Source organism: Primulina eburnea, chromosome 8 (genome assembly GCF_022965805.1).
Source record: "Primulina eburnea isolate SZY01 chromosome 8, ASM2296580v1, whole genome shotgun sequence".
In the NCBI taxonomy this organism is placed as follows: domain Eukaryota; kingdom Viridiplantae; phylum Streptophyta; class Magnoliopsida; order Lamiales; family Gesneriaceae; genus Primulina; species Primulina eburnea.
The window spans coordinates 44,776,380-44,796,609 of record NC_133108.1 but is presented as its reverse complement, the minus strand read 5'-3'; the positions used below and the strand labels follow the sequence as shown (position 1 = coordinate 44,796,609).

Genomic DNA, 20,230 nt, shown 5'->3' with positions numbered 1-20,230 from the left:
TCAATTATTGTTTGCATTGATTATATCAATTCATTTAATTCAATTCTGAATTTAATTAATTTTTAAATTAATTCAAATGTAATTTATGTATTATATGTTTTTTTTATTTTTTTCTCAAATTAAAACTAAACTCTATTGAAAATGTAAATTATATTAAAATTTTTTCATTGATTATATCAATCTGTTTAATTAAAAACTGTATAAATAAAATTAAAATACAAATGATTGCAATGTTCAGTATCACTCATGAGGTTAATCGTTCAAAAATATATTTTGTTATTTTAAGTAATTTCATGCCCAAATTACGTTCTAAAAAAATACAATATTTAATTAGTTTATTTTTCTAAAAATAAAATTGGTTGAGTGTTAAAAGTTATCACTACAACAAGATTTTTCAATAGACATTAAATTATCATTTAATAACCATAATTTTTTTATCCCAAATACATATTATTTCGAAATTACATTAATTTGAAATAATTAATGCATTGTAGTTTTCTTTCAAAATCATATGTATGTTGTATATCTTGAATTGTCTTCTTAAAAATTCAAATAAGAGAGCACAAGAAAACTAAAGAGATAGATTCAAAAAAGTTTCAAATGAACATTAAATTACTCTCAATAAACATTTATACTACCCTCAAAAATGCGAAATGTTTGGCATCCAATACATGCAATTCAAGATTTCCATAATTTGAAAAAGTTAATGTATGATATAATTCTGTCAAAATCATCCAATGTATAATTTTTGTCCATTAAGATGTCTAATTTGAATTTTAAATTATAAATAATGCAATATTACATGTAATATTATAAATCACTTTTATTCAATTTATCTTATTAAATTTATCTACTACAATATTTAATTTCGAAATGAGTCGTCTTTTCAGCATCATATATGAGTTGAATCCTTCCAAGATGTAATGTTCGTTTAAATTTAGATTTGTTCATTGTTATTAACTACCTACATATGGAAACAACGAGAACAACGAGAACAACGAGTTGGAAATCTGTATTTAATGATCGAGAAGTAAAAATTATTATTCTTCTATTTGTACAAAATTTTAATTATTATGTATTACTAATGTTATAATTTTCTTTTATATTACAAAGTTCACGGATATATGATGGTATAAAATGTCTCATCATGCAAATGATTAAATCAATTCTAAAGAAAGTAAGCATCTTATTAGAAAACACCTTATAAAATTTATTGACATTGTTTTGGAATACACATAGTAAATGTTAATAAAATAACTTTTCTGATTTATATATAATTTATTTATGATCACATGTTTTATTTTCTTTTGAAATAATATGTTTTTGTGTATATTAAGAAGAAATTTTGTAAATAAAAGCACAATTCATTTGGATAAAGATATTAATGAAACAATTATTGTTATCGTTCAAATGTATCAAACACGTGTCATGTCACAAAATTGTTTGTGACTGTGAATTTAGACGAAATTACTGAATTTTTAAAAAATTATTTCTCATTAACTTTATTGAATGTGATTTAAAAATATTTTTTTATCACACGTTAAAAAATGATAATATATAACTTCTCGAAAATTAAAGAATTAAATATATATTAAAGTTGATGGTCGACATCAATACACTAAACACGATAAGCAGCATGTCATTGCCTTAAGTTAATACAATCTAAAATTTTGATATATAATAGTGATTATTAGCCAAAATAATTAATCGAAATACGTTAGTATTTAAGAAAGTTTTTTAAAATTAGTAATAAAATATTTTTATTTAAATTTTATTTTTTATAATTATATTATTTTTTTCAATTTAAATATCTATTCATTTTTCTCTAATTTTTAATAGAGTGGGTCTCGTGTGAGATCATCTCACGGATCATAATCTGTGAGACGGGTCAATCATACCCATATTCACAATAAAAAGTAATACTCCTAGCATAAAAAGTAATACTTTTTCATGGGTGACTCAAATAAGAGATTCGTCTCACAAATACAACCCGTGAGACCGTCTCACACAAATTTTTGCCTTTTTAATAATATCATCCCGTGCATCGCACGGGTTAAATACTAGTATTTATAAAAGTGAGGCTTTCTCTATCTACAGAAGTTTCAAAGAAAGAAATAGTTGTAAACTCGATTAAAAACATACAAAATTTATCAAATTTGGTAATAAAAAAATATCGCTCTGATTATTAACAATTTGAGTTACTTGGGGTCTTGACATAATTAAAGCAAGTTATAATCGACATTTTTCACGGTCGAGTAACTGAAATCTGCTTAGATACTCCAAGAAATAGACGTTAATTTGTTTTTGTGTAAACTTTTCTCATTTATTTAGATTTTATATATCTTTAAAATATTAGAAAAAAATTGAAAATATACAACCGGCCTATCAAAGCTCGACCCTTCAAGCTTATGCCCCCACTAAAAGATTCGTTTTTAAGTTAAACTTTAAGCATTTATTATTGTCGCTTTCTATTCTAATTCAATTCTGTAAATATTGTATTCTATAATTTAGATATTTCGGGTCCTTTCATGGATAAAAGTTATATTAAACATATTGTGAAATACGTACTAAACCAATAACAAAATAGTAAATATCTTCATGTAATAAAGGGTTTAATAATTACACGATATTAAATACAACCCTAGAATTTTTCGCAAAGACATGGAATAAAACTTTAGAAAACCACCAAAGACACGATTAACAAGCAATTAACAAGCATAACAGCCAAATAAAAAGTTGAAAATCGCACCATATTAAAATAAATACGTTAAACATACGACGCCAACACCAAGCATCGATCCACTCATGTTATATGTAGCACTTAGCTCGACGACTTCAAGGATGTGGAAGGACGCCGCCGCCGCCGCCAAATCCGCCCAACCCACCGGTTCCACCTACTCCACCAAGACCACCGGTTCCTCCTACTCCACCAAGACCTCCGCCTCCTACTCCACCGAGACCTCCGCCTCCTGTCCCAATGTAACCAACAACGCCAGAAAATCCATTAACTCCCCCAAACCCGCCTCCTGTTCCTGCTCCGCCGCCAAAACCACCGTACGGTATTCCATTAGCCCCAATGCCGCTGTAGCCACCCACTCCACCGAAAGATACAAAGTTCTTTTGATCATTAAGGCCATCAACGTCACCGGGTAAAACCCTTGCTGCTGCAACGCCAACAGCAAGAGCTACAAGAAACACGAAACCCCACCTCGCCATTATATTCTCCCTATATTTCTCCACTGACCCGTACTTTTCTAGCTCTCCACTTGAGAAAGATGTACAAGATCGCCCTCTTTAAATATAATGATGGGACTAAAGGTACAGGAAGCAGTTGGGAGAAATGAATGCATGGAATTTAATGCGAAGATTTCATGGATTTTGTGTTATCATGTTTACTTCTCCATTTCCCTTGTAGGGGACTGGCCGGGGGCATTTAACCAGCTCCTCAATGCATGCACGGATAAACCCTGAAACGGAGGGTTAGCCCGGTCAAACCCAAGGATCAAGACCACTTCATTATGACTACCTCATATTCGATCTTCTTATTTCATCTCTCATTCCATCATCGTACTCCAACTTCTCAAATAATTTAAATCTTCTACTCGAGATTGTATTCGGGCTCCTTGGCAGTCGATTAATGCCGTTCTATATATGAAACTACTTGATATATACTCCCTCGATCTGTATACCCATTTTTAAGTTCACATCAAACTGTTTAATTTAATTATAACTAGCTCAGTCTACTGAAACACAATTAATTACATGTGTAATTTAATAAATTAACTTTATTAATATTCAATACTATTATACTAAAAAAATATCGGTTTGACCGATCGCTTAAATACGACATTCCAGTCAGGAAAAATGTGTTATGTTTCAGATAGTTAGGTGATGAAACTTTTACATATTCTGATCTAAATTATTTCAGGAAAAAAAATTTAATACAAAAGTAGCGAGACTAGCTAGATTGAAGACCACTAATTGTACGAACACCTAATTATGTTGATGAGGTTTACATATTTAGCATATACAGAATTTAGTGTATGAACATGACTTGTCCATTTGCATGCCCATATTGCTGCTATTATAGGCGTGTAATAAGAAAATTGTTATATATATAATTAGAGCTACAAAGGACGTTTGATATTACAAAATTATTCTTATATTTTATTTGGGAAAGAAAATTTCAAAATATTTTTGAGATAATTTTATCGTTTTAAATGTATTTTATAACTCAACAGGTTAAAAATACTCGTATTTATTGCTGATGGGTGAGTTGCCTGCTCTATTTTGTCAGTAAAATATGTATTTATTTCATTTTTTAAGAATAATACGTGGATTGGTCAAGATTTTGAATTCCCACGTACGAAGACACGTATCCATGCATTATTCATAGTTATTTATTTGCATGCTTGCAGGAACTCACCATGGCCGGCCACCTGCCAGCCAAGTGGCCATCACCAAATTGAGTAATTAATCGCTTGCAGGCTGATCTATTATTTGAAAGAGAAGTCTGTGTACGTATATATACAGATACACATATACATACAAGTTTGATTTATATACACAATTATGAGAGGAAGATGACAATTTGCTTACTATATTTGAGTTTTGTATTTCAACTATTTTTGATTTATACATATTCAATGAAGCATTATCAATTTTCTTATACATGTACGGAGTAGTCTTGTCTGATCAGTCTTTGGATGCTCTTATTCACTTCGAGTCTTAATTCTTCCATCCCACCATCTGTATTTTTGTCCTAAAAAAACTAAATGCGATGTCAGAAATTGGACAATACAGTTAAGAAGTTGGCAAGTTTCATAAATTCTTAATTTTCCTAACATATATTTCAAAATTTTAAACTGAAATTGAACACATTATAATTAAGTGTTTTGTAAAAAAATAAAATAAAATAGTTTAATTTTACTACTACAACTTTGTCTTAAAATAAACTTAGTTTTTTTTGTTATGCTAAATTGATTAGTATTTAACTCTTAAACAGAAAAATTTCACATAAGTGGCATTCAATACATATTTTCCTCTTGATTTTGTACAATTTGAACAATCAGTCTTTAAAATTATGACGATATAGAACGACATTAAGATTTTGAAAATTATGCGCTAGATTAATAAAATATTATAAAGAAATTAACTTTTAAGTTACTAAAAAAATTATTCATTTACCGAATCAAATGTTCCCACAATCGTTTCTCAAAATAAACTAGTTTGTCTTCTAAAATAATAAAAAAAAACTAGTTATTAAAAAAAAGGTTAAAAGATAGATAAATTAAGATACTAAAATGTTGATTCTAAAATAGTGAAAATCTTGATCCATTAATTTTTTTTGTCAATGCATTCTTTCTAAAGTTTAGACCCCCAAAATGAAATCCCGTTTCCGCCCCTGAAAAATATTAATAAAATCATATAATTTTGTCTCTCCTATATTTTTTTTATAAAAAGATTATGTTTAAAGAAAGATGATTTGGAGAAAATATTTTAAAATTACAATTATTTATATTAGGACGGGCCAAGTAGGATCCATTCTTATCCCTATATTCCTAAATATATGGGGTTCATTGAGAACAATAATGCAACAAAATATTTATGATTTCATAATATTTGGACCTTGGAATTTTATTGATGTAATAAAAGTGTGTGTGATTTTAGTGGGACCATAGGTTTATGTAAAGTTTCTTAAGAAAAATTATTGTCTTATAAATTATTAATTTAGCAAATTGGTCCAAGTCAGCTGGATCAAGAAAAAATATTATTTTACATAAATTAATTTAGGGAGTATTAATTTAGAGTGACTCTCATGTGAGACCGTCTCACGGATCATAATCTGTGAGACGGGTCAACCCTATACATATTCACAATAAAAAGTAATACTTTTAGCATAAAAAGTAATACTTTTGTATTAATGATCCAAATAAGAGATCCGTCTCACAGATACGACCCGTGAGACCGTCTCACACAAGTTTTTGCCATTAATTTATAGAAATTTTACTTTAAAATTTATGTTTGTTCGAAAATCAGGTTTCTATTTTTAGAAAAAAGATTAAATGAAATTTTATTTTTAAAAACCAATAAATGAAAAATAGTATAGAAATGTGCTTCAAATCTGTTTATGGAAAACAAATCAGGTCATTGAAAAATGTTCTTAAAATAGATATTTTCCTCTTCAAAAAACCTATATTTCAAAAAACGAAGGATATTTACTGCCCAATATAACTGAAAAATCATGGTTAAAAAATCAATAGCAACTAAAAAATAATTTAGTATAAATAATGTATGTGGAAAACTTTGGGAACAATTGATTAAGCATTAGCATGGTTGGGTTTGAATTTCCAGAAAAATTAATTATTAATATTTTGTAAAATTTGGATTTTTTGATATAAAAAATTAGTAGACGTTTGGATTATATGATTTTGTAAAAAGCTAGCTTGTTAATAAAAAAAATTTAAATATGGAGGAGATTCGGAAAACGAGATGCGATTATTTTCAATATATTTAATTTTATTTTCCAAAAATTAATGAAATCAACCCAACACAGGTAATTTTATCAATTAAAGTCAAAGCAATATCTATCTAATTCTAAATTTTAGAGAAATTATTGAAAACAAGTCTCCAAAATTTCAGATCTGTTTACTAAATTAAAAATCATTCGAGATTGTCTAATAGATATTGATATAATTAGTTATAAATTGTGGCAATCAAGGTCAAAATCAATAGCTATTGACCATAAATTTTTTTGACATAATTCAGTATAAATAGTGTAGTGGAAAACTTGGGGAACAAATCATATTAAGAATTAACAACTGAAAACATTATCAAAATGACTCGTTTTTTTGCAAGTTATCTGATTCTCGGGCTTCTCTTTTGTTTTGCAGCAACATCGCTTTCGATCTCGAACTCGAATATCGAAGATGAGGTTCTAGGTAACGAATAAAACATCATTCTTAATCAATTATTTCATTTATTTTTAAAAATTCATTTTTTTTTATATATTAAATTCGTGTGACAGGGGCTAAAAACGGAGGGAAAACATATATAGGTCCGTGTGCTAAACTCCGGTACTGCAATCAAGCTTGCCATGATAGGGGATATGCAAAGGGCGGCGCGTGTATCGACGCTCCGGACCCATTGTCTCCTCCTGGTTGCTATTGCAACAATAATTAGCAAATAGTGGGTTTCAAATAAATAATAGCTTTATGGTAATGTCGTTGGTCAACGTTGGTTTCCCATTGAATCAAAAGTATACTTACATGGCTTGCGTTTGTGGGTTTTAATTAGTGAAAATGAGCAAATGACATTTATATGTTATTTTTCCATATTTAAAAGAAAATATTATCAAATAATCGAGTACTGATCGGTTACATATCGACCGAGAGTAGGTCTCTTGTGAGACTGAGATAAGGATATTCACAATAAAAATAATATTCTTAACATGAAAAAGTAATATTTTTTCATGGATAACCTAAATAAGAGACATGTCTCATAAAATACAACACATGAGACCGTCTCATACAAGTTTTTGCCATCGACCGATGACTTATAACTCATTGATACTGGAATCTCGAGTTTTGTATGAGATATCAGATATGAGACACGAATAGAACAAGCTTTTCCTTCAACTTAAAGAAGGAAAAAATTAAAAAACTTAATATGTAATTTATTTGACATTAAATATCAAATGTTATCTTTTTATTATTATCCATAAATAAGTGATCCAAATCTGTTTTTAAAAACCAATTATTTTCGTTTTTTAATATTCTTAACTAGATATTTCCATGAATAAATAAGATTTACCCAGTATAACTAAAAAATCTGGAAATCATTATTAGATGAAAAATAGTATGGCTATCAAGGTAAAACTGGAAAAATAAATATTAGCGTCAAAAAACAAAATGTGGGTCGTATCAAGTGGGCAATCTACAAAAACAAAGCAAAATATTTGAGGAGTAAGTGAAAATACAAAACTTGTAGAGGGTGAAAATGCAATTCACACCAAATCAAACGACCCCGTTAGAAATAATACTGATTGGGCTTTAATCATATATCGATGACATTTGAAGACCCAAGTCAGTTCCTTAATATGGGCCGGGCCGCCTCCAGAGAAAGTAATTTTGTATTGGGCCCATTTATAAATGGGGAGTTCTCAGTCATTTAATATGATGTGAATTGTACGGAAAGTTCTTAGAGTTCAAAATTCAATTATAAAAAAACCATTTTCCAAACTCAATAAAATAATTCCTCTTTATACTAAATAAAATGTTAAATTTTATGATGATTGAAGGATCCTAAGTCCTAAGGATGATTCAGAATGTTCTAAGCACATGATTAATCAAAAATACTACGTGATTTTGATTAAAAAAATTAAATTAATGGTCAAAACATAGTCACGTGACTATAATTGATTTAACGAAAATTACACGACTAAAAATATGGCACTGTTAGGCCCTTTTGGCTAAATCATAAATGATTTCATACTAATGATAATAAGAGTGAGTCTCATGTGAGATCGTCTCACGGATCATAATCTGTGAGACGGGTCAACCCTACCCATATTCACAATAAAAAGTAATACTCTTAGCATAAAAAGTGATACTTTTGCATGGGTGACCCAAATAAGAGATCCGTCTCACAAATAAGATCCGTGAGACCGTCTCATACAAGTTTTTGCCTGATAATAATATATAAAAAGATATTCAACGAACAAATCAGAAAGAGTTGTTTGAAGAAAATATGAAATAAAAAGAGAGTCACTGCAATTCCTTTCCTTGTTTCCCTTTTCAATTATGGCTAATGTGGGATGAAAGTGACGACTGAAAAGGTCGTTTTCTCGGGGTAGGTGCACTTCTCAGTTTGCCTTCTCGTTTTTTTATGCATTCTATTTATATATATATATTTGCCAAAAAATAAGAGTTGTCCCAAAATATTTGTGCAAGAAAAACCAAGTGTGAGACTTCGCCCAAAACCGAAGCCATTCTACCATTCAAGTCGTTATATATTAGTTATTTTTGACATGTGGTACGTACATATATATTAAAATTAATTTGTATTAATTATTTTTTTTGTAAAAAATATAGATACTACAATAATATTTTTTAAATGCGATCACTTGCTTGTTGATGTGATTGCTGCAAAGATTAACTCTTGACACACATCTTTCTTTGCTTTCCAAGCGCTGGTAATGCACTTTATTGTAAGGATTTATGATATTAATTACTACATTATGCTTGTTATTGAATTCTCAGGGATGTCCAATATAATTGTCCTGCAAATATTTTTTTACATGTTTAAATGAAATATCATTTTCATTTAAAAAAAAAAGGAATTGTATAATGTAATTTTCGTTGCGGATCAATTCCAACGAGTCCTCCAAACTAGCATTTTTTGTAATTGACTTTATAGCTTCTTTAATAACAATGATTTTTCGATCAAATTTTGAATGACATTCTTGTCATATATTTTTGTGTGTCTCGGGTAAAAAATTTCGCTCGAAACTTTTGACAAATGTGCTATTGAGAAACCCGATAAATACACATGTATAATACTTATCCGTTGGTGTAGTTAATTCATGTATTTAATCTGTTCCTGTAGTGTGGACATTGGGTGGAGAGTTTGTTGTTTCTTCCTTCCTCGGCATTTTTTGGATTTTATACAGTTTTGAGGGAACGTTAACCATATGGAAAAATGAGCCATGCAAAATTTCCTTGAAAGGGCGCGTCCAAGACACTCGCCCATTGCAGCGACTGGGCGTTAAAAACAAATCCTTACGCTGACAGGCGTGTTCTCAAATTCCAATCGCAGACAGCTATATTCCACATATCCCGTATTTCACGCGCCTAGGAATTGTGGATTGCCAACATTCCCACCCGACCCGAATCATATGTGGCCTCGGGCAAAGAGTTTTTTGTTTCGGGTCCTCTGCACCACGCTCTCCAGTTAACCTACGACGCGACATCTTAGCGCGTCGAATCACGGACGAAAACTAAAACCTGCTCCTTTCAAAGTGAAGCATACCTCCTTTTGACTTGTTTTCTCAGTCAAAGGCCTAAATATATTTTTAAATTTACATAATTTATTTATTCGATTTTCAAATATCAAAATCAATCCCACTAATATTAAGGTTGCGGATGAGTGATGTGATGAAATATAAGTAAAGAGATTTTCGTTGATTGATAATATATATATATATATATATATATCGAATTATAGTTTATTAGTTTTACTCATGGTTATGTTTTTTTTTAAAAAATTAAATAGCGAAATTGGAGAGAAAAAGTAAAAAGAAAAAAAATTGAAATATGAAGATTTAAATTTTAGTCAATCCACCTTATGATATAAATGTGGATTATCAAATCCACTTCCTATCAGATTTTAAAACTCCAATAAATTTATGGTTTAAAAGGAAGGATAATTAATTTGAAAATAAATCTCATGTGAGACCGTGTCACAGATCTTAATCTGTGAGACGGATCAACCTTACACATATTCACAATAAAAAGTAATATTTTTTTATGGATGATCCAAATAAGAGATCCGTGTCACAAATACGACCCGTGAGACCGTCTCACACAAATTTTTACCTTAATTTGATGAGTATTAAAGCTGATTGCCTGTCTCTTACCATTTTTGTGCAGATTTTAGCTTCATACTTCAACGTTATACTTTTTAAATTAATCTTTGTTTCCAAGGGAAAAGTCAATTAATCCCATGCTCCATAATGTAACTATATAGTTTAAAAACTTTCTATTTCCCCAAAAAACATATTAAATAGATCTTCACTAAAAGCAAAAACAACAGTAATAAATTTTCGTGCCACTAACGTTATTATAATTTATAGCTCATGAGTTAATCTTATTCCAGGGCTCTCATACATTATTATTATTATTTAAATTCAACAATTTTCTGCCAATCAAATAATTTTATTATGACGTTATATTTTAACACAAAAATTAAAGCTGGATAATCCAACATATTACTATGGTATAATTCAAATATCACCTTTAATTAATTTTCTTTTGTCATAAGATACATAAAATCCCCTTTCAAAAAAAAAGATACATAAAATCCAAGTCATTTATATATTATCAAAATAAAAAGAAAAAGTTATTCCAAGCAACTGTCTGTCCAATAGCACATCAAATTATGCATGCAAAAAATCCAGACAGCATTAATGGCGCGTGGTTAACACCACGAATTCATGCATAGGTAAGTGAGCTGTGTTCTTTCAAAATTTTCTTCAGTCACTGCTGTTATTACACAAAATCCAACAATCCAATTCTCTGCCTCACCCCTCTCTCCTTAAAAATCTCGTATTAACGTTTTTCTCTTCAAAAGATTTCACTAGAACTCCATTCTTCTTCTTTGTCTGTCTCTGTTTAAACAATAGTTTATCCTTCATCATACAACGTCTCTTCTTTATCGTCTCAAAGAAACATGAATAAGGAAAGGCTGGTGGTGGAGGTGGTGGGGGCGCACAATCTGATGCCCAAAGACGGCGAGGGGTCTTCTTCGCCGTTCGTGGAGGCGGAGTTTGAGAACCAGAGACAGAAGACTCAGGTGAAGTACAGGGACCTGAACCCGGTTTGGAATGAGAAGCTCGTGTTTCATGTAAACGACGTTGCAGACCTCCCGTACCGAACGATAGAAGTGAACGTTTTCAACGAGAAGAGGTCGAATAACAGTAGGAATTTCTTGGGAAAAGTGAGGGTTTCGGGGTCGAGTATAGCCAGAGAAGGTGAAGAAGTGGCTCAGCTTTATACGCTGGATAAAAGGAGTCTTTTCTCGCATGTGAGGGGTGAGATTAGTTTGAAGCTTTATCTTTCTTCTAAAGTAGAGGTTAAACAGGTTATTAACGGCGGTAGTGGTGGTGGGAATGGGGCGGCGGTTCCCGGTGGTGGGATTTCCAAGAAAAGCAAGAAAATGCAGCAGCAGAGCGGGAACTTGGTGGTGCCTAAGCAAATGGGTGTGGGGATGGGCCAAGAACATGGTAAAATGGGGTCGGTCTTGCAAAATCAGGCCCATTTGAAGAATGTGGAGCCGGGTCAGGGTGACATGAAACCTGTTGTTATAACCACTGTTCCTCGTCCGGTTATTCCGGCTACCTCACCCCGCGGCGTTCTCGGTGGAAATGGCGGTGTGGGTGGTGTCCATGGTGGTGTTGGCGGGCCTTTAAGTGAGTATGCTTTGAAGGAAACAAGCCCACATCTTGGTGGTGTTAACAAGGATAAAACAAGCTCAACTTATGATCTCGTGGAGCAAATGCAGTATTTGTATGTTAAAGTTGTGAAGGCTAGAGAGATTTCTGTATTTGGTGGCGGTGAAGTGGTGGCAGAGGTGAAACTTGGAAATTACAAAGGGATTACAAAGAGGGTTTCTTTGGGGAATGCGGAATGGGACCAAATTTTTGCCTTTTCGAAGGATTGCATACAATCCTCTGTGGCGGAGGTTTTTGTGAAGGAGAATAACAAAGAAGAGTTCTTAGGGCGTGTTTGGTTTGATTTGAACGAGGTCCCGAAAAGGGTTCCGCCGGATAGTCAGTTAGCACCTCAATGGTATAGAATGGAGGATAAGAAGGGAGACAGGGCTAAATGTGGTGAAATTATGTTGTCTATTTGGTTTGGAACTCAAGCGGACGAGGCCTTTGCCGAGGCATGGCATTCAAAGGCGGCAAACGTGCATTTGGATGGATTGTGTTCGATTAAGTCAAAAGTTTATTTGTCTCCCAAACTTTGGTATTTGAGAGTGGGTGTAATTGAAGCACAAGATGTCGTGTTGGGAGACAAAGGTGCCTCTATGAATATGGTGAGGTATCCTGAACTTTTTGCTAAAGTTCAAGTGGGGAACCAGGTTTTAAGGACTAGAATCGCTTCCCCTGCTGCAAATAGGAGCCTCTCTAATCCTTCTTGGAATGAGGACTTGATGTTTGTGGTAGCGGAGCCTTTTGAGGACTTTTTGTTAATCTCTGTTGAGGATCGACTGATGCCAAATAGAGAGGAGGTTGCAGGAAGGGTGATTCTTCCGGTCGCGAAGCTCGAAAGGAGGCTAGATGACAAGCCTGTGGTATCTAGGTGGTTCAATCTGGATACTCAATATAGCAACCCAAATGAGACCAAAACTGTTGTGAGATTTTCATCTAGAATTCACCTTCAAGTCTCTCTCGAGGGGGGCTACCATGTGCTTGATGAGGCAACGATGTATAGCAGCGATGTTCGACCCACCGCTAAGCAGCTATGGAAGCCCCACATTGGTGTACTTGAAGTTGGTATTTTGGGTGCCACCAATATTATGCCTGTGAAGATCAAAGATGGCAAAGGAGGTTCCACTGATTCTTATTGTGTGGCGAAGTATGGGCAAAAGTGGGTTCGAACTAGAACTGTTGTTGATAGCTTGTCTCCCAAATGGAATGAACAGTACACTTGGGAAGTCTTTGATCCTTGCACTGTGATATCCATTGGGGTGTTTGATAATTCACGGGTCGACAAGAATATGGTGTCTGGAACAGCTAACCGGGATATACGCATTGGGAAAGTTAGGATCCGGTTGTCTACCCTTGAATCTGATAGAGTGTACACACATGCTTACCCACTGTTGATGCTGCATCCTTCTGGGGTTAAAAAGATGGGAGAGCTTCATTTGGCAGTACGGTTTTCTTGCGCGAACATGTTCAACATGCTCAATATGTACGCCATGCCACTGCTACCAAAGATGCATTATGTTCAGCCACTGTCTGTGAATCAGTTGGATAGTTTGAGGTATCAGGCGATGAATGTGGTGGCTTCCAGGCTCAGTCGAGCGGAGCCTGCTTTGGGAAGAGAAGTGGTGGAGTACATGCTAGACCATGATTCACACATGTGGAGCATGAGAAAGAGCAAAGCAAATTTCTTCAGGCTCACCAATGTTTTGGCCTGGTTTGTTGCCATGACCAGGTTGCTGGAGATTTTGAGAAACTGGCACAAACCTGTGTACACGACCCTCTTTCTTATTGCTTTCATGACACTCGTGTTGGTGCCCGAGCTTATAATTCCTTGCATATTGCTAACCCTAGCTGTCATGGGGCTCTGGCGCTACAGGTCTCGCCCCCGGCACCCATCTCACATGGATACTCGGCTCTCCAATGCTGAGAGTGTGCATCCAGATGAATTAGATGAGGAATTTGATTCCTTCCCGACTAGCAGAAGTGCAGAAGTTATTCGAATGAGATATGATCGACTCAGGAGTGTGGCTGGGAGGATTCAAACTGTGGTTGGGGATCTGGCGACTCAAGGTGAGAGATTTCAGGCATTGCTAAGCTGGCGCGACCCGAGAGCTACATTCTTGTTTGTGATATTTTGCTTGTTGGCGGCTTTTGGATTCTATCTAGTTCCAATCAGATGGGTGGTGGCTCTTTTTGGTTTGTATTATCTGAGGCCACCGAAGTTCAGGAACAAATTGCCTTCAAGTGCTGTTAGTTTCTTCAAGAGGCTGCCTACAAATGCGGATAGCATGTTGTGATCTGCAATTATTCATATAGGATTATTGTAGTTAGCTCGACTAGGTTCTAGAATTTGAAAATCTTGGTGGTGGAAGGCTTTTGTTGTAATTTATCCGTAACTTTGTTTCCTGGTGATTCTAGGCTGGTGTAGAAGTTACCTCATTTGCTGCTTGTCAGCTCTTTAAATGGATGTAAATCATGTAATCTGTTCCGGACCTGAAGCTGTTCGACTAAGATTCAGTTGTATATGTATGACTTTGTCTCTCACTATTATGTTCGATGCACCCAGAAGTCAATATAAATAACGAGTGAATACAGATATATTCGTATATACGCATAAATTCAACACAATCGTGAAGCAAAGATGTCTGGAGTTGTAAATATGGAAGTTCATGACATAAAGTTGTTACCTTTTGCTTGTGCACAACATATACAACACGAAAAGAAATGCTACTTCCTGAAATTGGATGCTGTTTCTGTCTATAATCTAGAATAAAAAGGAATAAATACCTTCCTTGGATGGTAAAATATAATTCAAAGTCTGTAATCATGAATAAAATGAGAGTTAATTTTATTTTTTTTAAAGAAGAGTATTCTCAAGGCAAGTTTTCTAGCAGGTATATCAGGATATCGGTCCAAAAAAATCCTGTCAAGAATGCTAAAAAAAACAGCCCAAGTTGACGACCGGATACTCCTTTTAAGTCAGCCACCACGCAAGTACCACGGCCACCACTTGGGATCTCTAGATTAAAAAAGTAGTCAATCTGGAATCTGTGCGTTGTGGAAGACCGGTTCTGGCCCCCAGGGCTCTGCAGCCAATAGCAGCCTGTAAAATTGATGTAAATATTTGGGTAACCTGTTTTTCTTGCAGTCATCAGACGATATACTATTATCACTATAATTATTACTAACAAGTTAAACCAACCACTTGAGAGGCAAAAGGCAGCATCTTCTCTGGTGCCATGTTGGTGCAAAGAGCTACAAAGTTGGAACCAACAGTAAGGTAAACACAGAATCAATGGTCCAAAACTAAAACGAACAGATAGACTTATCACCAACTGGATACAAAAAGCAAAGGTTTTAACACTCTTTCAGGAAACAATTCAGTTTCCCACCAACAGAAATAAAGAGAGAATAAATCAATTGAATTGGCAGAGAGTGGCCATTTCTCTTCTTTTTTGGTTTTGGTTTTGGTTGTGTGTTTATTTTATTTTTGTTGAGTGTGCAGTTCAAGAGAACAGATAACTGGAGAATAAATGGAGATAAAATGCGAAAAAGGAGAGCAATAAAAGAAAAGCATGCAATGAAGGTCCGTGGTATATAATAAACTGTAGAAACTAAGACAGCAGGATATATTATGATACTAACCATAAAGAACTGCTCCTATGAACGAATCACCAGCACCTGTGGTATCAACAAGTTCTGAGGGTGGAATCTTCTCAGCCGTTCCTATGAGAAGCCTGCCGCACACAGTGCCAATCCCTTTTGCCCGCAGTTTTGCCTCATTCTAAAAGTTATATTGCAAGGAAACAAAGCAAGGGAACAAGATTAACGCAGAAAAGTAAGGGAAACGCACACCCAATTTTCATTGGTGCTACTTAAGACACACACACAATCAACTGTAACCATATGGCAAAAAATAATCTTCTGGTGATCAGAAAAACACTAGTGGTCTTGTTTTATTCTTGACTGCCTAACGACCATATAAGACCAAAAGCTTAGGCATCAAATGGGTCCAAAATCATTCTTCTATCTGGAAGGTTCGAGTGGCTTCTTTGATAGCCAAATGATATGCAACAATTACAAGATAACAAGAATATCAAAGAATGCTGAGAATTAGTTTATCTAAAGAAAAAGAGGATTTTGGAAAAATGAATTTACTGATGCTACATATGTTGGAAGAGTAGTGTCATAATCCTTTTTCTGCTTCAGTGTCTCCAATACAACATCTACATCTATTTCTTCATAATGAACTTCTCCAAAACACTAGTGGTCTTGTTTTATTCTTGACTGCCTAACGACCATATAAGACCAAAAGCTTAGGCATCAAATGGGTCCAAAATCATTCTTCTATCTGGAAGGCTCGAGTGGCTTCTTTGATAGCCAAATGATATGCAGCAATTACAAGATAACAAGAATATCAAAGAATGCTGAGAATTAGTTTATCTAAAGAAAAAGAGGATTTTGGAAAAATGAATTTACTGATGCTACATATGTTGGAAGAGTAGTGTCATAATCCTTTTTCTGCTTCAGTGTCTCCAATACATCATCTACATCTATTTCTTCATAATGAACTTTTTCTGAAAACAATTAAATGGAAGGTAAGCCCAATACACAAGAAATCATAGATAAGATCAATTTGTCACTACCTACCAAACAACTTGTAATCCACAGAATAAAGAAATATAGTCACATACCACATACAGACCTTTCCAGCATGATGCACCCATCCTCCCCTATGGTGACTACTACAAACTTGATATTTGGCAACTTTAGAAGCATGGAAACAAGGGCACTTGGAACAGATGGAGCACCTGTCCATGCCTGAGAGGAAAAAGAATCAGAGAAGAGAAAACCTACATTCTGCTATATAATTACAAACAAAATTATTGTATCCGTAAAAATAATTATTTCAAGATCTTGCAAGACCCCTCACTTGGTGGTATCACACAAACCTGTATTATACATTTCAGAATGTTTCAGTCCAGATAAAATGCTTGTACTTCTAAGGGAATGACTCATTTTCCACAAGGTTGGAGTGAAAAACCTAAAAGAAATAAAAATATGTAACCTAACCTAATCGATATCTGCTTCTTGCCTGCATTGGATACATCACAGTTAATGCTCATGATGCCACAAATTGAAACTCTAATTGTGGAGTCAAGAAAGAAGTCAGAAAGTAATAAATACCAGCAGTATTAATTTGAATTGAAACGAATCTACACAAGCCAAAGTGAGCATTATATACTTTACTTGGAAACTGACAAAACAGGTCATCGGTTTCATTGATAGAGGATAGTATAACTCAACATGTTAATCATGTAATTTGCTAGTGAAGGCATGAAACACATCCGTCTATCAACCAGCCAGTATCAAATAATGTAGAAAAGAAATAATAAAAACAATACTCCATTAAAAGAATGATAAAGCGTGCCTGTGGAAATTTAGCAGAGCATACAGCATAACTAGACAAACTCAAAAGATCATCCAGCCCTTCTCTCTTCCTTTCGGCATCAATTAGAATCGGAATACCTCTGCGTGCTGCCTGCACTGGAAATCAAGAAAGTACTATTTTCTCTCTGAAGGAAACAAACATTAAATGAACAAGCATGACTGACACAAAAGGTAAACAAGAACATCAAGTTACGATAACCTCCTGAGCCACAACTAGAGCGGTTTCATGCAGCCTTCCATCAAAATAAACTATTTTTACTCCATCCAATGCTTCTAATAAGTTTGATTCTGGTAAATCATCAGGAATCATGGGAGGGTATCCTGGAGTGTGAATGCAAGTGCGTGTTTTCCTGAAACACGCAGGACAATAATTCTGAAATGATGTTTGTGCACAAATGCATTTTTTTTAAATGAGTTTATTAATATCTTCTAAAAACATCCATCTGAAGAAGAGTAATAACTCAGAGTAAGGAAAGTTAAAGGGGGTACTCGGATGAAGGTTTTAACTTCAACAAACTAATTCTATAAAATCCAAAAAATTGGACTTATACTTTAACTTAAAGCACCACAAACCTGCGAGTTTTAGATCAAAGTAGAGCAATCACACAGTTGTACAGGAGACATGTCATGGGCAATGTCACAGTTGTAACATAGCTAAAATCAGAAGTTCATGACAAATATGATGATACTTCATATGATTTTACTATATCAGAATTGAACCTAAAATCTGTTTACAAGAGAAATTAAAAAGATTGAATTTCAACGAGCAAAGCAATACAAACAGGAAATACCTAAAAGGGCCCGACGAATAATAAACTAGGCAAACAATGGAGAAATACTCACGTTTGGTCATCAACAATGATATAGGTGAATGGTGAGTTGCCCCCCTCAGAAACCTAGGAAAAGAAAGAATGAATCAAGATTGCAATTATGTGGATGCTGTACAATCATTTTGTCCATACAGGTCCGTGATGATCAGACTAAGCTTGCAGAAGACACACATTTCCCTTTCTTAGTTTGGAAATCAATTTCCAACACATTTAAATTAGAGTCTCAACCCAAACAAATGAAAAACTTTAGAACATAGAGATTCAGTAAAAGAATGTTATTTGGGCATAAATCCAGGAATACACTGTTCGCAAGATTACAAAGCTACCATCACAACTTCAGAGTTTTACGCTATGAATACAATTGAAATAAAGAGCAGTTTCACACATCAAAAACCAAGGTATACTCTGCAGAAATGAGTGACACTTGCCAATAGAAACTGAATTATTCAAGTTCTTTGAGTGTTGATATCTGTTTTAGTCTTCCAAGTTATTATTGACTAAGGTGAATCGTCATTAAACTCCAGATTTTGTAATTGAAGCCCAAAACTAAAAGGGTGTGACTAGAGAGCTTACTGCAACAAACGACGAATCTACACCATCAGCCTCTAGTTCCTCCAATATTCCTTTACCTTGAGAGTCATCCGCGACCTAAAACCAACAACAAAATGCATTCAAACTGTCCATCTCCGGAACATAACAGGTGAGCAATAACTGAAAGCAAGAGACCTTGGAAATCAGCCTTGGTTTTAACCCCAAACGAGCAGCACAAGTCAATGCATTCCCTGCATTTCCACCTCCTTGAATCTATCCAACAAACCCAAAAGGATACCAAACCTTTCAACGGACATAGTAAAAGTGGCAGGAATTGGTCACAGTAAAAGACAATGAAAAATATTTACTCAAAGGAAAGAAAATACATCGTCGTAGGCATTCTCGTTTTACAGTAATAAGGAAAAAAATCAGCTACTTTCTAGTTGAGCAATGACACTTCGAGAATATCAAATATCAATTCCCATTTAAAAAGCAACAAAATACTCGTAACAATAACATTACCATGGCGCTAGTGCTTCTAATCTTATCATCCGGCCGTGGATAAGTGGCCACCGCCGCCAAGAAATCCACCGTCGCTGATCCGACACCCAACTACTTAATCAAGCACAACACAACCCATCAAACAGACAAACGAAACAATTCTCCACAATATCAAGAGAGAGCAATCGATGGTAGCTCACAATAACGCGATTTTCGGGGAGAGGAGGCAGAACAGAAGACATTTGGAACCTGCAAAAGCTTAGACAACAATGGTCAATGGAGCTACGAATTCACTAAAATTGGAGATTCTTGAAATGAAATCAAAGTATTTGAGAAAACACCTGGGAGAATAGAAGGAATGACTTGGAGGAGAAAGGAAGAATGAGGAGCTGACACAAGGATTTGAGCGTGGCATTGGTGTTGCTGCCATTTTCTTTCGCTGTGGATGAAACAATGTACAAACCACACCCCTCCCGATATTAGTAATTTTTGTTTAAAAAATTTCTTTCTAATGTTTCATATCAAATATTAGTTCCTCTAGAATATAGAAAAATAAATTTTGAGGTTAATCAAATCAAGCTCCTACTTATTTACAATCTTTTTATAAACAATAAAAACATATTATAAATTACTCTAATATTATAAAGATTTGATATACATTGTGATTATTTCGATTATAGCGTAAATAAAAATTAAAAGAATAATTTGA

General features: G+C 34.1%; 3 protein-coding genes and 1 long non-coding RNA gene across 8 annotated transcripts; 2 read left to right on the top strand and 2 right to left on the bottom strand.

Moving 5' to 3' along the window:
• Nucleotides 1–2,576: 2,576 nt before the first annotated feature.
• LOC140838089 (uncharacterized) lies at nt 2,577–3,287 on the bottom strand. The gene has a single exon (XM_073204176.1). It carries the CDS (start codon nt 3,214–3,216, stop codon nt 2,836–2,838), a length of 381 nt encoding a protein of 126 aa, XP_073060277.1. The 5' UTR covers nt 3,217–3,287; the 3' UTR covers nt 2,577–2,835.
• A 3,537-nt stretch (nt 3,288–6,824) lies between these two features.
• On the top strand, nt 6,825–7,361 carry LOC140838088 (uncharacterized). Its single transcript, XR_012119531.1, has 2 exons — nt 6,825–6,941; nt 7,028–7,361. It is a non-coding gene; the product is annotated as an uncharacterized lncRNA (long non-coding RNA).
• Nucleotides 7,362–11,183: 3,822 nt separating this feature from the next.
• Nucleotides 11,184–14,767, top strand: LOC140840245 (multiple C2 domain and transmembrane region protein 10). The gene has a single exon (XM_073207487.1). It carries the CDS (start codon nt 11,449–11,451, stop codon nt 14,503–14,505), a length of 3,057 nt encoding a protein of 1,018 aa, XP_073063588.1. The 5' UTR covers nt 11,184–11,448; the 3' UTR covers nt 14,506–14,767.
• Nucleotides 14,768–15,054: 287 nt separating this feature from the next.
• On the bottom strand, nt 15,055–20,014 carry LOC140840246 (uncharacterized). Of its 5 annotated transcripts, none has more exons than XM_073207489.1 (13): nt 19,863–20,014; nt 19,722–19,770; nt 19,543–19,632; nt 19,216–19,293; nt 19,063–19,137; nt 18,503–18,555; nt 17,859–18,009; nt 17,640–17,750; nt 16,903–17,029; nt 16,688–16,785; nt 15,854–15,992; nt 15,398–15,463; nt 15,055–15,311 (listed from the first exon to the last, which is right to left on the bottom strand). In XM_073207489.1, the coding sequence occupies exons 1-13, from the start codon at nt 19,949–19,951 to the stop codon at nt 15,082–15,084; spliced, it is 1,356 nt and encodes a 451-aa protein (XP_073063590.1). In that variant the 5' UTR covers nt 19,952–20,014; the 3' UTR covers nt 15,055–15,081. The 5 variants fall into 5 exon arrangements, with proteins under 5 accessions (XP_073063590.1, XP_073063592.1, XP_073063591.1 ...); XM_073207491.1 differs by having other exon boundaries at nt 15,411–15,463; XM_073207490.1 differs by lacking the exon at nt 16,688–16,785 and adding an exon at nt 16,367–16,461.
• Nucleotides 20,015–20,230: the final 216 nt, after the last annotated feature.